Source organism: Chelon labrosus (genome assembly GCF_963514085.1).
Source record: "Chelon labrosus genome assembly, chromosome: 4".
Classification (NCBI taxonomy): Eukaryota; Metazoa; Chordata; class Actinopteri; order Mugiliformes; family Mugilidae; genus Chelon; species Chelon labrosus.
Window position 1 is genome coordinate 29,449,227 of NC_140340.1, and position 18,005 is coordinate 29,467,231.

At 41.7% G+C, this 18,005-nt stretch overlaps 1 protein-coding gene across 1 annotated transcript in view; it reads left to right on the forward strand.

Moving 5' to 3' along the window:
* Positions 1–18,005, forward strand: part of kif21b (kinesin family member 21B) — a 69,371-nt gene that overhangs the window by 39,048 nt on the left and 12,318 nt on the right. Inside the window, exons 18-31 of the mRNA XM_084543595.1 lie at positions 1,239–1,422; positions 1,841–2,044; positions 2,160–2,261; positions 2,500–2,665; positions 2,992–3,052; positions 3,178–3,226; positions 3,755–3,999; positions 4,732–4,800; positions 4,918–5,028; positions 12,276–12,412; positions 14,081–14,261; positions 14,558–14,722; positions 15,370–15,487; positions 15,609–15,779. Coding sequence (XP_084399721.1) covers positions 1,239–1,422; positions 1,841–2,044; positions 2,160–2,261; positions 2,500–2,665; positions 2,992–3,052; positions 3,178–3,226; positions 3,755–3,999; positions 4,732–4,800; positions 4,918–5,028; positions 12,276–12,412; positions 14,081–14,261; positions 14,558–14,722; positions 15,370–15,487; positions 15,609–15,779 — 1,963 coding nt within the window. The remainder of the gene's footprint in view (positions 1–1,238; positions 1,423–1,840; positions 2,045–2,159; positions 2,262–2,499; positions 2,666–2,991; positions 3,053–3,177; positions 3,227–3,754; positions 4,000–4,731; positions 4,801–4,917; positions 5,029–12,275; positions 12,413–14,080; positions 14,262–14,557; positions 14,723–15,369; positions 15,488–15,608; positions 15,780–18,005) is intronic.

Below are 18,005 nucleotides of genomic sequence, written 5' to 3' on the forward strand. Positions count from 1 at the left end.
GAATGAGTAAAGGCAGGTGAGCGAATACTTTTGGTAATATAGTGTACATGTGTTGACACTGTTGTTGATGACACTGCTACATGCTGCATTCACTGTTCTTTAGCTAATTGCATTGCTGATTCACTGAGAGAAGTGTAGGATTATAATTAGTGTTGCTTTCGTCAACGAAAACTATGACTAAATATTGTCGTCAACGAACCTTTATCACGTGACTAAAACGAGACGAGACGTAACGTAAATGCTGGTCATGCGACGATGACTATAATTAAATGTATAATGCAATATCGTTGACGAATAAAAACGAGACTAAATGTGGTTTACAAAATAAAAACTATGCTAAAATGTCTCTCCATTTTCGTTGACCAAAACGAGACGAGAGACGAAATGTTACAACGTAATTTTGTCTTGTTTAGTCGCGTTATTATTATTATTTTGTAGTTTTTCTGTTTCCTGTGTCCAGAGCCCGTTTCTCTCGCAGGCGACGTCACTTCCTCAAGCTCCACTCGCGGCATTAGTTAGAAGTAGCGTGACAGAGAAAGGGAACGATGGCCGGCCAGCCAGGGGTCTTTGGTAGAAGAAGAAGAGAAGACATTTGGAAAAACTTTAAATACATCGAAGTGGAAAATAAAACCGAATGTCTTGTGGTGAAAGATAGGGAGATAAGATAATAAGAACCTTGTTTGAAATAGGTTTGGCTAAAAGAAAATTTTGGTTTTGTCTATACTACAAGGTACTTGTATATACTATATTGACTGGGTTAAATAGAATTGCATTAGGCTACTAAAAAGAGACTAAAATACAATTTTCATTGACTAAAACTAGACGAAAATGTCATCAGTTTTCGTCGACTAAAACTAGACAAAAATAGTCATGGATAATTCTGACTAAAATAAGACTAAAATGCTCAGACTTTTAGTTGACTGAAACTTGACTAGACTAAAAAGAGTATGAACATGACTAAAACTAATAAAAACTAAAATGACAGCTTGACACAAAGACTAGACTAAAACTAAAATTAAAACAGGCCGCCAAAAACAACACTAATTATAATGAACTTTTCCTGCTAACCTCCAAGTTCACAGACAATATTTGATACACGTTCTTAAACAAAGAAAACTCCGGTATATAAAACCATTTATAATGTTTAAAGTTTCCTAATAATTTCCTAATTGGAAGTGAGAATAGATTTAGCTTTTTTAAAATTTCCTCTCCTTTCCATTTTCTCTGTCCGTTCCCAGCGGTAGGAAGAAGTTGCAGCGTAAGCCAGCAGGCCCGGGGAGCACTGGAGCCGCAGGCCGAGCCAGCAGTTTCTCCAAGTCTGCCCGTCAGAAGTGGCAAACCCTAGAGCGTCGCATAATGGACATCGTCATGCAGAGAATGACCATCCATAACGTGGAAGCGGACATGAATCGTCTTATCAAGGTAGGAACAGTGAGCTGTGGATTTTCTCTTGGGTGGATATGGGAAATTGCGAAAAATACAGTGGTGATTAAAAAGGACTTTTGAGGAATCCAGTGACTGTTGTACTTTCTGGAATTACATCAGCAACTTTTTGATTTCACATCATTTCACACTGAAACCGATGGTTAGGTTCTTCCTTCCTCCTTTCCTCATAGACGTAGGAGTATTACAATGTGGGAACAAATGTCAGTTCTTTATATAAAAAAAAAAATAGAACAAACACTTGCATGAGCAGTCTTGCGTCAAAATGTAGCTGATGTTTTGTGTGGCAAATAAAAATTGAATGAAAATTAAGATGTATAAGTAATATCTTCAAGTTTTTTGTAAGCATGTTTCGCTGACGTTCTCTGCAACCGCGTGTGCCACTTGTGTGAGTCAGAAGCGAGAGGAGCTGACGGCCCAGCAGGAAGCGCTGTCACATAAGAGGGAGGTGCTGATGGCAGACGGGGAGGGACCGGAAGCTGAGGACCGCCTCCTTCAGGAAATTAATGAAGATATTGAGGTGCTGAATGCCAATATAGACTACATCAACGATAGCCTGTCTGACTGCCAGGCCACCATTGTGCAGATAGAGGAGACCAAGGTATGAATAAACACACATATAGTATATATGTAGACACACACAAGGATACACACTGTCCATCTATTTGAAGTGACAGGACGCTTCCAGTGACACCAAGCTTTGTCTTTTCCTGCAGGATGAGCTGGACTCGGTGGACACATCAGTGGTGATCAGTTCCTGCTCCCTGGCTGAAGCACGCCACCTGCTGGACCACTTCCTGAAGGCCTCTATAGACAAGGTGAGGTCAAACGTGTGGATGCAGGAAGGCAGGGTTACATTGACATCTAGTGGTGTCTCTTTGTATTGCAAGATGCTGACAGGGACGTATTTCTTGATGCACAAGATGAATTAACACTCTCCATAAAATGAGAACACTGCATTTACAAGGTAGTCTCATTTCCTCTGTGAATAATAGTCTAAATGTGGAGTGTTACTTTACTCTGTCGTCATCTTTGTGTGTGTGTATGTGTGTGCAGAGTTTACAGGTGGCCCAGAGAGATTCTCAAATCAGACTGCTCGAGGGCCAGCTAAGGCAGACAGATGTGATGGGCTCGTCCCACAACCACATGATCCTTGACGCCCTGCGAGAAAAGGCGGAGTACATCCCTGAACTCCAGGCTCTGATCCACAACGTACAGCAGGGTGAGGGAGGATTTCTGTGTCTGAGTGAGACAGAGGAAAGAGAAAGAAGAGGAGAACATCCATACGTTCAGTTCTTTTTTTTTTTTTATTTCTCTTATCCCCTGTTCTCTTCCAGTTTTCATGTTATGTGTCATGTGTTCTTTGCAAAACAGCCCATGGCAGGCATCGTTGTGAAATGAACTGGGTTTAAACCACTAAATCGTACAGAATGCCTCTGAATACTCCTCCTAACAAAGTTCATTCAATGTTGGTGTGGTGCATGGCAGCGTAATAGCGGAATATGGAGACATCCTAACAGAGGGGTTGTGTATTTCATGTGCTTCCAGAAAATGGTTACGCGAGCACAGATGAGGAACCCTCTGAGTTCAGCCAAGCCTCTGACAGCAGGTGAGCATGCAGCCTTAATACACCATCACATGCAGAAAAAAAAACAAACAAACAGTAAAAAAAAGAAGTAAAAATCTGTCCACATACCCAGATTAATCCATCTCTCCTTCTCTGTCTTCCTCCAGTGTATCTCAGATGAAAGAATCCAACAGCCAGGATGATTTCAAAATTAAGGTACAGCTGCTTTGGGTTGTTTGGTGCCGTTTCTCAGAACGATAACGGTACGAGTTGTCATGCCAGTACAGTAACGTACAATGCAATAGTTGGTCAGAGTATCTGCCATTTTTGTTTGCACCCACAAGGTGGCAGTACAAGCAAACACGTAAACATTATTTTTCTTCCTACCAAGCTCAGTGGAGGATTTGACACCACTTCTTACCATTTTGTCAATGTTTCCTGTTTTTTGGTTTTAGTTTCTTTTTTTTCTCTATCCAGCCTTTGTTCAACCCCAGAATGGCTGACCCAGAAGAATAATCCAGAATGGCTACTGGCTTGTTTGTTTTATTCTTTTCATGTTCTCTTTGCACTTCTCCCTGCTGAATCATGTTTCCAGGCCCTGTCTTAATTACCTCTTGCGCCTTAATTAAATTCAGTGTTTATTTTTCCTCCCAACTGTATCCTGTCCTACTGCCCCCTTCTTTCTCACGTTATTCTCCTCTGTGGTCCCGCTATGAACACAAATGATTTGCATTTTTCTCCCAGGTGGAGCCTCGTCTGTCGGCTCAGATGAAGGCGGTGTCGGCGGAGTACCTCGGCCCCCTCCTGGACCCCTCATCCGGCAGCAAGCCGCAGCACATCACCAAGTCTCTGGCCTCGCTGACGGACATCCAGGAGGACGGCCTGAGTCTTGTTCCAGGGAGTCTGGGGCTCGGCCTGGCCCTACGAGACCCCTACCACAGAGACCGGGCGTCCCGCACCATCAGCCTGCCTGTCAGAGGCCACACCTTGTAAGTCATGACGACTGAAACAATAGGGACAAGTAGTTGCCACTGAGGTAGGGGAATGATGGATGGGAGGCTTGGCTCACGTGTTTTAGTTATGTGTCAGCCCCCCATCAACATCACAACCATTATCTAATTACTTTAAGCTCCATTAGCAAACTTTTAAATAACCATTTCATGTGTTTATCCACTACATTTAGATAGCTAATGGAGCTGTTTTTTTGCCACTTTTAGCTCACTATCATTAGCTATAATTGGTATTATTTTCAGCTAAAGAGTAACCCATTTTCACACACTTGAATCACCTCATGTAGTGCTCAGCTCACTCAATATGTGCATATATTTTTCTTAAAATTGCATTTTAATGTGTCAATAACCATCAATATCTTGACTACTAATAAGAGAAATATTATAATTTCTTGCCTAAAAAGTGTCTATTTTACGCTGCAATCGACGAGATACATAAAATCAGAAGGCATTTTTTAAATCAGCTTTAGAGTGGGGGGAAAAAAAAAGAGTCAATTAAGTTTGCATCAGTCCTCTGGGATGAATGGCCCTGCTCTGTGTGATTTGATACTTGAAGAAATTAGTCTGCAAGAAATGCTGTTAAAACCCTCGCTGCTCGTCAGTAGCTTCGCAGCAGTTAACGTAGGTGCCTATCATCCTTCTGTGTTTATCACCTGTGCACTCCCTCGACACTCTGCTTAGTTTGCTTGTGTTTGTTTATGTGTGTGTCAGTCCCAGGCAGTCTAGAGGTTACGACACTTCCCCTATAACAAGAAGGAAATCGTACGACCGTGCATACAGGTACATGCTCAGATTCAATGTATTTTGATGGGTTGTTTGACTGTGTAATGTAATTTAGTACCCCCATTCTTGTCCTTCCTCATTCCTAACCTTCGCCGTCCTCCTCCTTCTCATCAGGCCCACTGATGTCTACACTCCCCCGTCCTCCCCTCCTCTGAGGACAAGGAACGATCGCAACGTCTTCTCAAGGCTCACCAGCAACCAAGCCCAAGGTTCTGCTCTGGACAAGTGAGTGCTTTCCCGCAGACACACACACACACGGACACACACAAGTACACTGCTTGTGCCCTTTTGTCTCCATTTTCTCATACGATCAATTCAGTCGCACTTTGAACCATTCTCCTCTTTTCTTCTCCTCCATGGTTTACAGTCTTCACTGCTCCTGCAGATAGGCTGAAGGTCAGGCATTTTGAGAGGAAAGTGCTTTTGTCAATAGTTTGAGTCTTTTAAGAATGTTATCTTCAAACTACTCTTCTACAGACAAAATCATTTTCTTCAGGCATTAATGTAGATGAGATTCCGCAAGCTATTCAAACCTGCATTTATTCACATGACAACAGGGTGTAATATCATTGGACTTCCAATCCATATGCATAAAATCTACTAGGAAACAAATCATTCTGCCTGAATGGTAACACCCTCTGTTGAAAGGTGTCGTGGTAGGGAAACAACCATGATTATGATTTTCGTTTTTTAGATGACGTGTTGTGAATGACAATGACGTGCATTATCTAAATTTCGTCGATAGAAAGGGAAATCAGCTTGTACAATCTTGCATAACCTAATATAAACATCCATGTAATTAATCTTATCTTATGATATTCAGGTTTGCTGACACTTTGTCAGACGGAATTTCATTCAAATGTATGGTAATTTTTGAGCCTGCAGTTTGTTGTGGTGTAAAATGGGCCTGTTTCTGCTGTTCCTTCATCCTATTTGCATACATAAAGGTATGAGAATGAATCAGCGTGTCATTGTGTAATCTTGCTACATCAGGTTGAGGGATAATGCGGATACAAGACGCATATTAATGTTGGTGGAAAAGGAGCCATGTCTGAAACGAGCAACCGATCTTTTTGCTTCCTGCTCTCAATCAATTTCAAATTTCTGCTCTGACACAAATGTCAGCAGTTAACTTCCGCCAGCCTCTGCTCTAAAGTTGTTTGTTTTGTCATCTTTATGAATCCAGATTTATTTTGCATAATTGTTGCCAAGGCTGTTATATAAAATTAGTTAGGGTGTTGAAGCTGTGCAAGCGTGCGGTGTGGGTTTCAATATTTAATGCATGTGTTGTGGGTGTATGTGTCGGAGCCCGTGGGTCCTCATTATCTGGACCATGTAGCTGTTGTCATCGGTAGCCATTTTAATTGAACTCGGTGTGGGAGGATTTTTATGTTTAAGGTCCCCAGGAAAAGGATTCCTATAGCGCATGATGCAGGGGGGTGAAATGGTGTGAGGCCTTTTCTTTTCATCTGTGGTTGCAGGCAGTATTTGTGCACTCTTGTCTCTGAAGCACGTGTGGTATAGATGTTTTGTTTACTGAAGGGATTTATCATTTACGCCATAATTTTCATTTGATTTGATTTAATTATCCTAACATTGCTCATACTGACTTAACTCTGTCACTTAATTCATCATCACAGCCATACATTTGCAGCTAAATGTAGCTAATTTATGACAAAATAAATACAAACCATGTATAAATCATGTGTACGAATTCCATGTAACTGGGTTTATCTATTGACAATTTCCCTACTATGCAAAGTAAGAAGGAAGTGATGTTATTTAGTACAACTTTGCAAGTTCGCAAACTTATTAAAATGCACAGTTGTTTTTTTTTTGTTTTTTTGATTGTGACCCTAGTGTATTCTGCTCCCGTTGTGTGACTCATTCATGTCTCTGTAGAGTGGTTGAGTATAAGACTGGGATCAAGCTTTTGACACGGATTTGAAAGACAAATGAGCAAGATGAATTTAAAACAATGTTTTCCTGGATAAAGAAGCGGTGAATCCCGCATCCCTTTTTAAAATTTCACTTTACATTTGCATCCTCCAAAAATCAATGAATTTTAAAAGGCTTTTGTGTTGAGAGTCAGACGACGCTATGTTAATAGCCACCATGGCTGGTGGTAAATACCAAGAAAGGGAAGAATCGCTATCACCTTTTAACACTGTTGTTCCCTCCAGACATGTCCACAACATTTTATTTCATCCTCTGATTGAAGCGCAGGCCCTTGTGGTGACCATCCTGAGGCTATAAAATATTTACAATATAATACCAGCTTTATTGCACTGTTGTCCGTGTACAGCATTTCCACTTTGTGCTGTGGTGGAGGTATGGGTGTGGCCTGGATTTGTTTCCCCCGCTCTTCTCCAGACAGCTGGATTTTCCCTTCTGTTAACCCTGTTTCCCATCCCTGATGCCTTTTCTCTACTAATTCCTTGTGTAGAGAAGGAAAGAACAGATTCAGGAGGGTACACTGACATCGTAGCCCTACACAGAGGACGGAGGAGTGTGTATTCACTTTTGTGACCTTTGTTTATGACAACTCGGGCATCAGTGCTTCCTCCTTGACTACTTCTACTACTTTCTTTCTCTTTTTCAGTTTCTGCTTTGTTCAAACAGATAGTTTGACATTTGGGGAAATGCATCTCATGACTGCACTTTAAATATGACGCAACAATCAGTAGCTGTTAGCTTAAGTTAGCATGACATGTCAAAATGCATCAAATCTACCTACCAGCACCTCTAAAGTTTTGTATTAAAGATAGAAATACATATTTTCCTGTACAGTTTTTGAATGGGGGTTAGGGCTTAACCCATTAAGAAGACATTATGTAGAGGTGTAGGTTAGCAGGTTTGTGTTAGCTTCGTGTTAGCTTCAAATGGATATGCTGCCTGCAAATAGAACTAGTGAGTTTGGTGGCTTCAGCTGCCTCGCAGAGATGTTCCCACGGCTTACGGCTGATCTGAGTTATGAGAACATAGCTGCTAGGCAACTGTCTGCATCTGGAAGCCACCAAGGCTAGCACCTATCAAGCTTACAGCTGGGTAACTTAATGTAGGAAATGTGAAGGTGTAATAAGAGGCTGAGGCTTTTGTGAATCTCAACATTTTTCACAGACATATTATAAAATGATCAAGAAAACTTTGCACGACTAAATTATAATCCAACTTGTGAACTCAGACCGCTATGAAGTTGTGAATACCACAAGACAGCGCTGTTTATGTGAAGTTTACCATGACATTGAAGGCAGCAAGAGCCTTTATGCTAACCTAAGCTAATACCCCCCGATGCCTGTCATTTTACACTAAACTCAGACATTTTTTCTCATCTCAAATCTTCCTGAATATATGTATTTCTCCAAATATTAAACAATTTGTTTTAATTTTCACTTTTTAATGATAGCCCTAACAGCACTGGGGAAAGTTTACCTGCAGTAGAACATTACATGTCTAAGAATGCAGCCTGTACAGTGGTTATCTTTTCAGAGAAACCGCCCGATAATCAATGAACAGGCTTTATTCTTGTCCGAGCTTTCCTGCCAGTGTGCTCACCGCTTTGTATATCTAAAACCCTCCCACTCGTCACTTTTCCCTTTTAACCCTTTGCCAGTAACCCTTCTGTCTTTTCTTGGCGTGGTTAACCCTTTCCTCTTCCCACCCTGCCCCTCCCTCTCCTTGCTCCTCTTCTGCCTCCAGGTCGGATGACAGCGACTCCTCGCTCTCCGAGGTGCTCAGGTAGAGGAACCGTGTCTGTCGCTCTCTGTTCTCCCATTTGCCTGTCAACTCACTTGGTGTCGTCTTGTCTCTACACCAGTAATCAGTGCCTCACCTGGCCTCTCCACCTCCTTCTTTTTTATTCCTCCACGGGTGGGGTGGTTGTAGTGCATGTGTTTATATTTATTTACCACAGGAGCTTTTACTAAGTTTCTGTATCTGTAATGTTGTGTTTTTGTGTGATCTCACGCAAGACCTGAATGAACCATATCACTTTTTTCAGGCTGTGAAAATACAGGAAAATGTGATTGATCACCAAGTTCGGGGGTCAGTCACTCTCTAAATAAAGGACAACTACAGTTTCTGTAAAAAACGAATTTCTGTACTGTAGAATTACAACGACATATGTGTTAAATTGACACTTATTTGCTTTCTTGTCAAGAATTAAATGAGAGAATGCACATCACTCTCATGTCTTTATATATAGCTGGACCAGTGCAGCTAGCCTGTAGTAACTTTTAGTTGTCAACAAGTGAAAAATCCAGTTTAAACACAATATTAAACACAATACAATCACTTACCAGAACATTAGGCGCACCAGTGAAAACAATGCATTCTAATGTCTAACAGTCTGGCACTAAATCCCCTTCATGACTGTTATAATGTTCATTTTATGTTGAAACAGCGTCAGAAAGGATTTTGGAGGATGTAGTTTGTGGTGCTCTTAAACTGGATTGAATTAAATCCAAAAGTTTTCCAGTGATTCAGCCTAGCCCACTGACTAAAATTGGGTTGTAACAACAATAGAAACGGTACAACACAATACATTTTAATAGCACACAGGCTCCAAAATTAAAACCTGGTTGAAGCCACAGCTCTCTGTTATTTGAAACCAATGCTGAATACCATAACCTTGATGTATTATATGAGAATGCATTGGTTTTCGCAAGTGTACCTAATGAACTGGTGTCTAATGCGTTAATAATGTGTTAATGGAACTTTCCTTAGTCTCCTGTCTTTATGCAAAGCTAAGCTAAGCCAAGCACCTGCTATCTGTAACTTCAATATATGGTTAGATAGTAATCAAACAAATAGAATTTATAGAATCATTTCTATTCCTGTATTTATTCACACACACATACACAAATAGAAGCACCCCTCACCAAGGCCCTTCAGTCTGTTTTTCTGTGTACTGCAGAGAGCACACGCTGATCTCCCTCTATGTTTTCATTAGTGATGGTCTCTTGGGTCTTGGCCTTGCAACATCCATTAGCAGCTCTTACATAGTGCATACCACAGAACACAGTGATATCGTCCAGAGACGCTGATATGATTGGAACCATTTCTGCCATTTGGAGCGGCACAGTGCTGTAAGAAACAGAGTCCTGCATTAAGCAGCATTATAATAATTCATATGTCCTAAAGGGACATATAAGAGAAAAACTAAACTGGAAGTATTGCAATCATAGTGTTTGGCAGTCTGTGGGAGGTAAACATATTAGCTTGGTTAAGTGGGTTATACATAAAGGTTCTCTATTAAATATAAAAGTATAATGTAAATAAATGATTAATTTAGCTTATTTAAGCTAATTTAAGTAAGCTTGATTAATGTCAATACTGTTCATTTACTATATATCATTAAATATGTGATGCCATGGTGATTGAGGCTGTGGCCCACTGATGAACGCATTACAGTAAGCTATTTATAGATTTTCATTCTTATGAGCATTGGCAGCATTCCTGAAAAACTCTGTATTAAGTTAGAGCTAATGTAATCTGTATAAACTGATTTGTGGATAAGAATGCAGCATGCTAAGTTGTCATCAGACAAACCGAGACTGCTACTCCTGCAAACGGTTCAGTCCATGCTGCAGCAGCACGGCATCCAAAGCATTAAACACACGGGGACCAAGAAGCAGTTAAAGGAAATGCAATGTGTGTCCGTGAGCCTCAGCCTTGCTGCTGTCGTTTATGAAATATCAAATTAAATCTACAAATCAAGACAACCTAGACCTGAGGGTTAGGGTTACAGCAATGACAAAGCTGGACTGCATTTTCCGTTACCACCTCTTACTGCAGACGTTACCAAACCAACCACTGCTGGAATGTTGCCGATTGTCACTTTAAGTGCAGAATAAATTTCCATTTTAATCAAACCGAATTGAGGATAAGTCTATAATCAGACCACATAACTGAATTAACAGCCTTAAAAGTGATAAGGTTCATTTGAATAAATCTGCACCCCAAATTCAGTTTGAAATTATTTTTTTTTAACTCACACTTTCCCTCTCGTCTCATATGATGCTGTGTTCACTCCACACACCTGTCATCACAGTCTGGGTGCAGCTCTGCGGTACCTAGTGATCTGACTATGTTATCAGCTTGTTACATTTCTCCACTTACCCACATGTGCCACATGTGCCACATAGCCTTTTCTATGGGTGTGGAGGTGCTCAGCATCCACTCCCACCCAAGTGGAGGTGGATGGATGCTGCATGTGACGAGGGTGACGTCTCAGGACGCTGTACTGGGGGTTTATTTTTGAGTTCCAGGCTGCTGTGGAGTTGGTCTTCCTGGCTGTGGCTGTTGTTACTAATTGTTTTGAGCTTATTCTGTGCAAGTCTCCTTTGTGTTTTGTGAAAGCTGGCAAACGTGCATGCAGCATTTTTCACCGGCTGGGGATTTTGGTTGGCATTTTTATGCACTGTAAATAAATTATGCATAGACAGCGCGTTTAAGCATTTAATTTTTGGTTTGATGTGTGCATTTTTTTTGTGTGCGTTTTCACGCTTGCACATCAGCGTGTTTACACAAGGGCACAGAAGACAAGCATGTTGACATACTTGACAAGTTTCAAGCACACCCCTCAGCATTTTGCCCACTCTCTGCAGATAGAAATCTTTTTGTGTGCAATCGTAGATTTCTTTCCTTTTCTCTCCTCACATCTTCTGTCTCTCACTCAGTGTTTGCTCTTTACCTCACTCTCTCTGAAACACATGCACTCTCACATACACAGTAACCACCACTCGTGGAGCTCACTAGAGACCAATTTTCCCACCCTCGCCCTCTCCGTGCTCTGTCTCACTCTGCTGACTGCTGTCGAGGCACTCTGGCCTGTCGGTGGGACGTAGATTGGGAGGATGGGGGGAGGTAGAGGTCCAGCCAGAGAGGTTGAGTGCAAATAAAATAGAAGAAGCTGTGTGTGATTGTTATATATTGATGTATGTGTGTAAGAGAGAGGGGAGATAGAAAGTCGTGTTGAATAGAAAAGCGGCTCTTACCCCTTGTAGTGGTTTAATTGGGCTACTCCACAAAACAAAGGGAGGTCAAAATCAACAGGAAAGTGTGCTGAATTGTGTTACTGATATTGTGGGGGACACAAGTGTGTTAATGTTCATATTTTGGACAACACGCCTCCTTTAGGGTCTGCCCAATTGAAATTGATAAGATTAGGAAAAGTAGTTACGCTTATGGTCACAGTAGGCATCCAGATAATTCATGTAAATCAATGTTGGTCTGGAGTGATGGAGTCCCAACTGTGTGTGCATAGTTTTATCTGAATTATACACTTAAATGACTTTGTATTGTCTTCTGCATAACAGAAAAAAAAATAACTGATGTGTGCGTCTGTGTGCATGCTTGTGATCAGCCGGTGCCTTTCGGTGCGTACACACTGTAGATATGTGGAAAGAAATCATCCTCAGGGATTCACACTGAAGAGAATGTGACACCGAATGTGTATCTGTGAACTATAGGGGTGTGATCAATCCCATCGGGGGTGTGAAAGGGGGTCGGACGGCGCCCCTGCAGTGTGTGTCTGTAGCCGAGGGCCATTCCAAGCCGGTCCTGTGCGTGGACGCCACGGACGAGCTGCTGTTCACCGGATCTAAAGGTACGCACATCGCTGAATGCAATGTCACCTCTGCCTTTCACAGAGTCTTGTGTGATAGAGGGTACAGAACACTGAACAACATAGAATGATGTGTGGGTGAATATTAAGTCTGAAAGAAAGTATGTAAAGGAGGGATACAAAGATAAAATAAAATAAAATAAAGCCAAAGAAAGTCTATGGCATATACGTTTCCCTCCCACCATTTTATCATCTGTCTTCAAGAAGTTTCAGCCCTGTTCACACATTGAGTTTGGCGTTTCTGACCATTAATGGCTCCTCGCTTGATTTATCTAAAATTAAGTCAACAATCTGTCCTAAAGGCGGCAGATAATGAGAATAATATTTCCAGGTGCAGCCTCAAGTAGTCTCCATTGGATTGCCTCCTGCTCTCTCGAGGGAGTTTGTCTTCATTCCCGTTCACACTTTAAGTCTGGAGTTTCTGTCCTCTCAAAATAGAATAAACTAAAATGCAGGAACAAGAGATAAAAAAAATGAAGAAAACAATAAGAAAACATTGCTAATTTGGTATTTTGTGATGATATGGGGATAATAGTATAGTAATAATATAGTATTATATTACTTGTAGCATAATACAAAAACAGCCACTTACAAAAACAGTACTAGTGTACTAACAATGATGGTAGGGGTGGATGATTTGTGTGGTGCGCACACACACACACACGTACACAGAGATAAACAAAAGGAAACAAACAGACAAAAGAATATATCCTTAAAGATTAAACTGTGGGAACAGGAAATGAGGTCCATTATTGGGGCCCCGCCCCAGAGTGGTGCAGTGGGTTTATTTGTGGATCTGAGCTGCCCCCCAACCCGGCCAGGAGAGGGCTGACCCATCACCAACAGATACCTTCCAAAACTGCCCCCAGACCCTGAGGAGGGAGCCTGTTTATTAGGAAGCAGTCCGCCAACATGTGCCTTGGACCCACGCCCCCTCAATGCTTTCCAGTCTCAGAGGGGCCCTTGAGGTGACCTGGATTCAGGAGTACTGTTATTGCAATTCTAGGAATAATTATTGTTGTTCGTTTGATTGCTTCCATCTGTGCCTGCTGTGCGCGCATCTCTGCTGTGTGATCGTTTAAACCGACCTTGTTTGCTTTGAAGTAAAAAAACAACTAAACTGAAAACCTGCCATCCTAAAATAATTACCGCGAAATATCATGTAAATGTGCAGATTTATTTTCTTTCAAAGAATGAGATGAGTGGACTGATACGACTGTGTTCATTCTCATTCCTCTGTGTACATTTTATTTAACCTGAATGCAAACAAAAAATGTAAAAAACAACAAACGTGTTACAATTAACAAAGAATTAATGTTGTTATTTTGCATTTCAAATGACATGTTGAACAGCTGTAAGCGTATTTTGGAACTTATGACAAAGTGAATGGCTGTATCAGATGTACTCACAGTCCATTCAACAGCTGTGGAGACATTATTCACTAAAAACCAAAAAACCTAAACCTTGTTGTAGGGAAATGTAAGGGAAACAAGTCAGTACGATTAATCCTCTAGGAACCAGAAACATCAAAATTAGATTTCCTCCTTTCACTCTCTGATATCTTTCTGCCTGGACTAAAACGGCGGACTGACTGAGCTACAACTCCAACTGTTGCACGCTATTTGAACTTTGTCCACTTTCCTCCTCCAGATCGGACCTGTAAGATGTGGAACCTGGTAACAGGTCAGGAGATTGTCACCCTCAAAGGGCACCCAAACAACGTGGTGTCGGTCAAATACTGCCCCTCCTCCTGCCTGGTCTTCTCCGTCTCCACGTCCTACATCAAGGTGTGGGACATCCGCGACTCTGCCAAGTGTGTCCGCACGCTCACGTAAGTTTCCTCCCCGGGTGTAATGGTTTGGAACTAAAAATAAATTAATAAAAATGCAGCTGAGGAGAGATTTAATAGAAATTATTCAAAGATTTCAATTTTCTGTTCAGTGATGTGCTTCAAGTTGACAAATTAAACAGAGGCATGTTGATGTGCATCTAGATGGAGTGACGACTGCAAGATGCTGCTCATTGCACCCGCTTTCCTAATTCCTTTCTTTCTCTCTTGTCCTCCTTTTATTCTCCTCCTGCCTCAACCTCTCTCTCACACTGTCTGGCTCTTCCCTACTCCCACAGTTCATCAGGGCAGGTGGTTTCAGGTGACGCATGTGCCGGCACCACTACTCGCACAATAACCTTTGCTCAAGGCGAGTGTCAGATCAACCAGATCGCCCTCAACCCGTCAGGATCTGTGCTCTATGCTGCTGCTGGAAACATTGTCCGCATGTGGGATCTCAACAGGTACGTTTTTTTACAGTCATTGATAGTAATTTTATATATTCAATTTATTTTTTTTCATACCCACTGGCTAAAGTCCTCAGTCAGTTGTTATTTCTGTTTAAATATCCTGTCTCTGATTTATTAGTTTAGTCTTCCTCACATGGATGCTTGGTAATTTCTTGCAGATATCTTTATTTGGACTCCTTTAAATTCATTCATGTGGATGCATGTGTTCATTTATAAGAAGTTAATAAACCAGAGAGCGGATTATAGTCTGACAGCACAGAGACCCAGTACTGGTGATATGAAGCGTAGCAGTTTTCCTGCAAGGAACCCATTTCTGGCATCTCCCCCTCACGTGTTATGCTTCTAGAGGGAAGTTATTAACAGATTGGACCAGACAGTTTATGCTGAGGGGCTCAGAACCATTTAATGATGCATAAGAACCCCCCAGAAATAAAAAATGAATGCTTTAAAGATTTCTTCAGTATCGTCTCTGCCTGTGGCGTCGCTGGCTCTCAGCAGTTTCACTTCACTCATGAGACGGAAAGCGACTTCATTCAGCGACGCAGGCGCCTTGTAAATCAGTAATGAGTTTCACATACCTTCGTTTCACCTCCTTTGGTGACTCTTGTGTCTCTGTGTTTGATGTGCGTATGTGTGTGTAGGATGCAAGCGATGGGGAAGCTGACAGGCCACATCGGCTCAGTCATGTGTCTGACAGTGGGACAGTCTCTGCTGGGCAAAGACCAAGTAATCACTGGTTCCAAAGACCATTACGTCAAGGTAAGACACACACGCACACACACATCTAGACCTTATCCGACTGTCAGATACAATATATCATCCATCACTTACTGTAAGTCCCAGATGCAGAAAGAATACCTGCTTCCTGTCTTTACCTCAGGTGTTTGACGTCGCAGAGGGAACTCTGGGCAACATAGGTCCGGCTCATAACTTCGAGCCTCCGCATTATGACGGCATCGAGTGTTTGGCTGTACAGGGAGACGTGCTGTTCAGCGGGTCCAGAGACAACGGCATCAAGAAATGGGAGCTGGAGCAGCAGGAGCTCACCCAGGTTTGTGTGCTTTCATGTGTGTTTCTGTGAAGAGTTGGCTGTCACCGTGCTGAAAACATAGGAACTCTTGGAGAGTGGTATTTAAAATCAAGAGTACATGTGCGTGATGTATTGTTTCTTACACATAATATATGAGCTCAGCACTCGGCTGAGTGAACAGGAAGCAGAATGATTTCATATTCATGTGAGTGTGGAGTTCATACATCAAAGTTTAAAACATGCCTCCCCAACTGTGCATCAGTGCTGCGGATGACATTATGTAGGATAAGCCTGCAGATGGAAACATGGTGGGTCTTAGAGGTTATTAATTTATGATCTCTTGACCTTTAACACCAGGAGGCTGCTTTCTGTATGATGTATGCAGGGCTCATAGATTGCTAAGGTGGTACTTTGGCAGATACTTGCAGTAACTGATTCATTGCTTCTATGTGAATAAATGTTGAGGAATACTGTTTAACGGTAAATGAATCAACAGCAATTGTTTTCCGACAACCGATTGTTTAAAAGGAGCAGTTTATCAAATGTTTTGGAAAAAAGAAAAGACGTAGTACCTTACTTCACTTGGGGTCGCTGTTGTTTCTGTTAAATAGCCTTGAGATACTGAAGCCACTTATCTCAGTGTGTGCAGTGCTATTTATTTATTTTAAATACCCAAAGAAAACTAGCCACTACTAACCATCAGACATGCATGAGTATGTAAAATTAATGGCCTGATTAGCATTCAAATTTTGGAGATATCTGTGCAACACAATTCACAGACGTCCTTGGCAGGACGTCATAGCTGCTCTTACTTTTTTATTAAACAATCTTGCAAATTGCTCCCTGAAGTCATTTAGCAAAAATGTCAAGTATTTGCTACTTTCTGCTTTTAGCTGGCAGGATTTATTGTTCTTCTCTGTTATTAGTGCAGGACCTTTTTTTTAGTGCTGCCAGAGCCTATTTTATGCATTTGTCTCTTTTGACATTTCATAGAAATCATAGTTAACAATTAAAAACTGATGAGTAATGAAGTCCATCATCGGTTGCTTGCCTGGATCCAGAGCCCTGCTGCATTTCCACTCACATCTCTCATTTGTTTGGCAGTTCATATACGGTATTCTCTGTGTGCTATGACAGTTGAAGAACCAGTCAGCCTACGTTATCTTCCTGCATATTTTGCCTGAATAAATCCATGAAAAACAGCTACAGAGAAACTGCCTCAAAAATGATGACAAGCATGAACTGGACTGAATAAGGACATAAGTAAACTGAAATAATCATTCTTTAACTTCCTTGGATTGTTCTGACTGATGTTGAGCTGATTGTTCAAATAATGTCAGTGGGACAACTATGTCACTCACTGCTGATTGGTTACTGCAAAATTAAAAAAAAAAAGAACAAAAGCATCTTCTTCCAACAACAGACTCCAAACACAGGCTGAGTGAATGGAGCGAAAACAACGTAGCCTTATTGTGAATATTTTCCAAAGGTTACCTCTAGACTTGGAGGCTGCATTTTACTCGTTATCTGACACTGGCTCGGCGGTGACTGACAGTGAAAGGCTGCGGTGCCAGTGGAGAGTTCAGTTGGCGGACAGCTTCCCGCCACCGGAGTGCTCCCTTCATGTCTTCCCCTGCCCTGAGTGCTCACTCTGTGGAGAGAGTCAACAGTGTCGTCATGTGTAATGTGGCAGGAAAACACTGTGTCAACATCAGGGCGTTAGAGCCCACACGCACCACAGGTACCAGAGGGGAAAAGGGAGTGTGTGTGTGTATGTATGTTGTTCTTGTACAGCTGTCTTTCTAAGGGCAAGTTTGGTTTTTGGGTAAAGCTTGCAATTAGGTTATGATTAGGATTAGTGTAAGGTTTAGGCATTTAGTTGAGAAACGTGTGTGGGTGTGTGTGTGTGTGTGTGTGTGTCTTTCTCCAGTGTATCCTCTGTTGCCTGCATATGCTCATAATGCATAATAATAACACACCTCGTGGGTGGATGGGGCTTTGCGTGCACAGTATTATGCATATCAAGCAGCACTTTCTCAAGTTGTTTTACAATAAGTTCTGTTTGGCCTTTGTTTACTCGAACAGACGAAACGAGAACGCAAGACATTATCATTTCCTTTCAAAGGCTGAATTAAATCAGCCCAGTCACTGCTGCGGTCTGTGGCATATGACCTTAACCTCATTTATGAAGCGGCCAACACAATCCTTTTTACAGCCTCTCTAACTCAGTAGTCTCTGTATAATTAT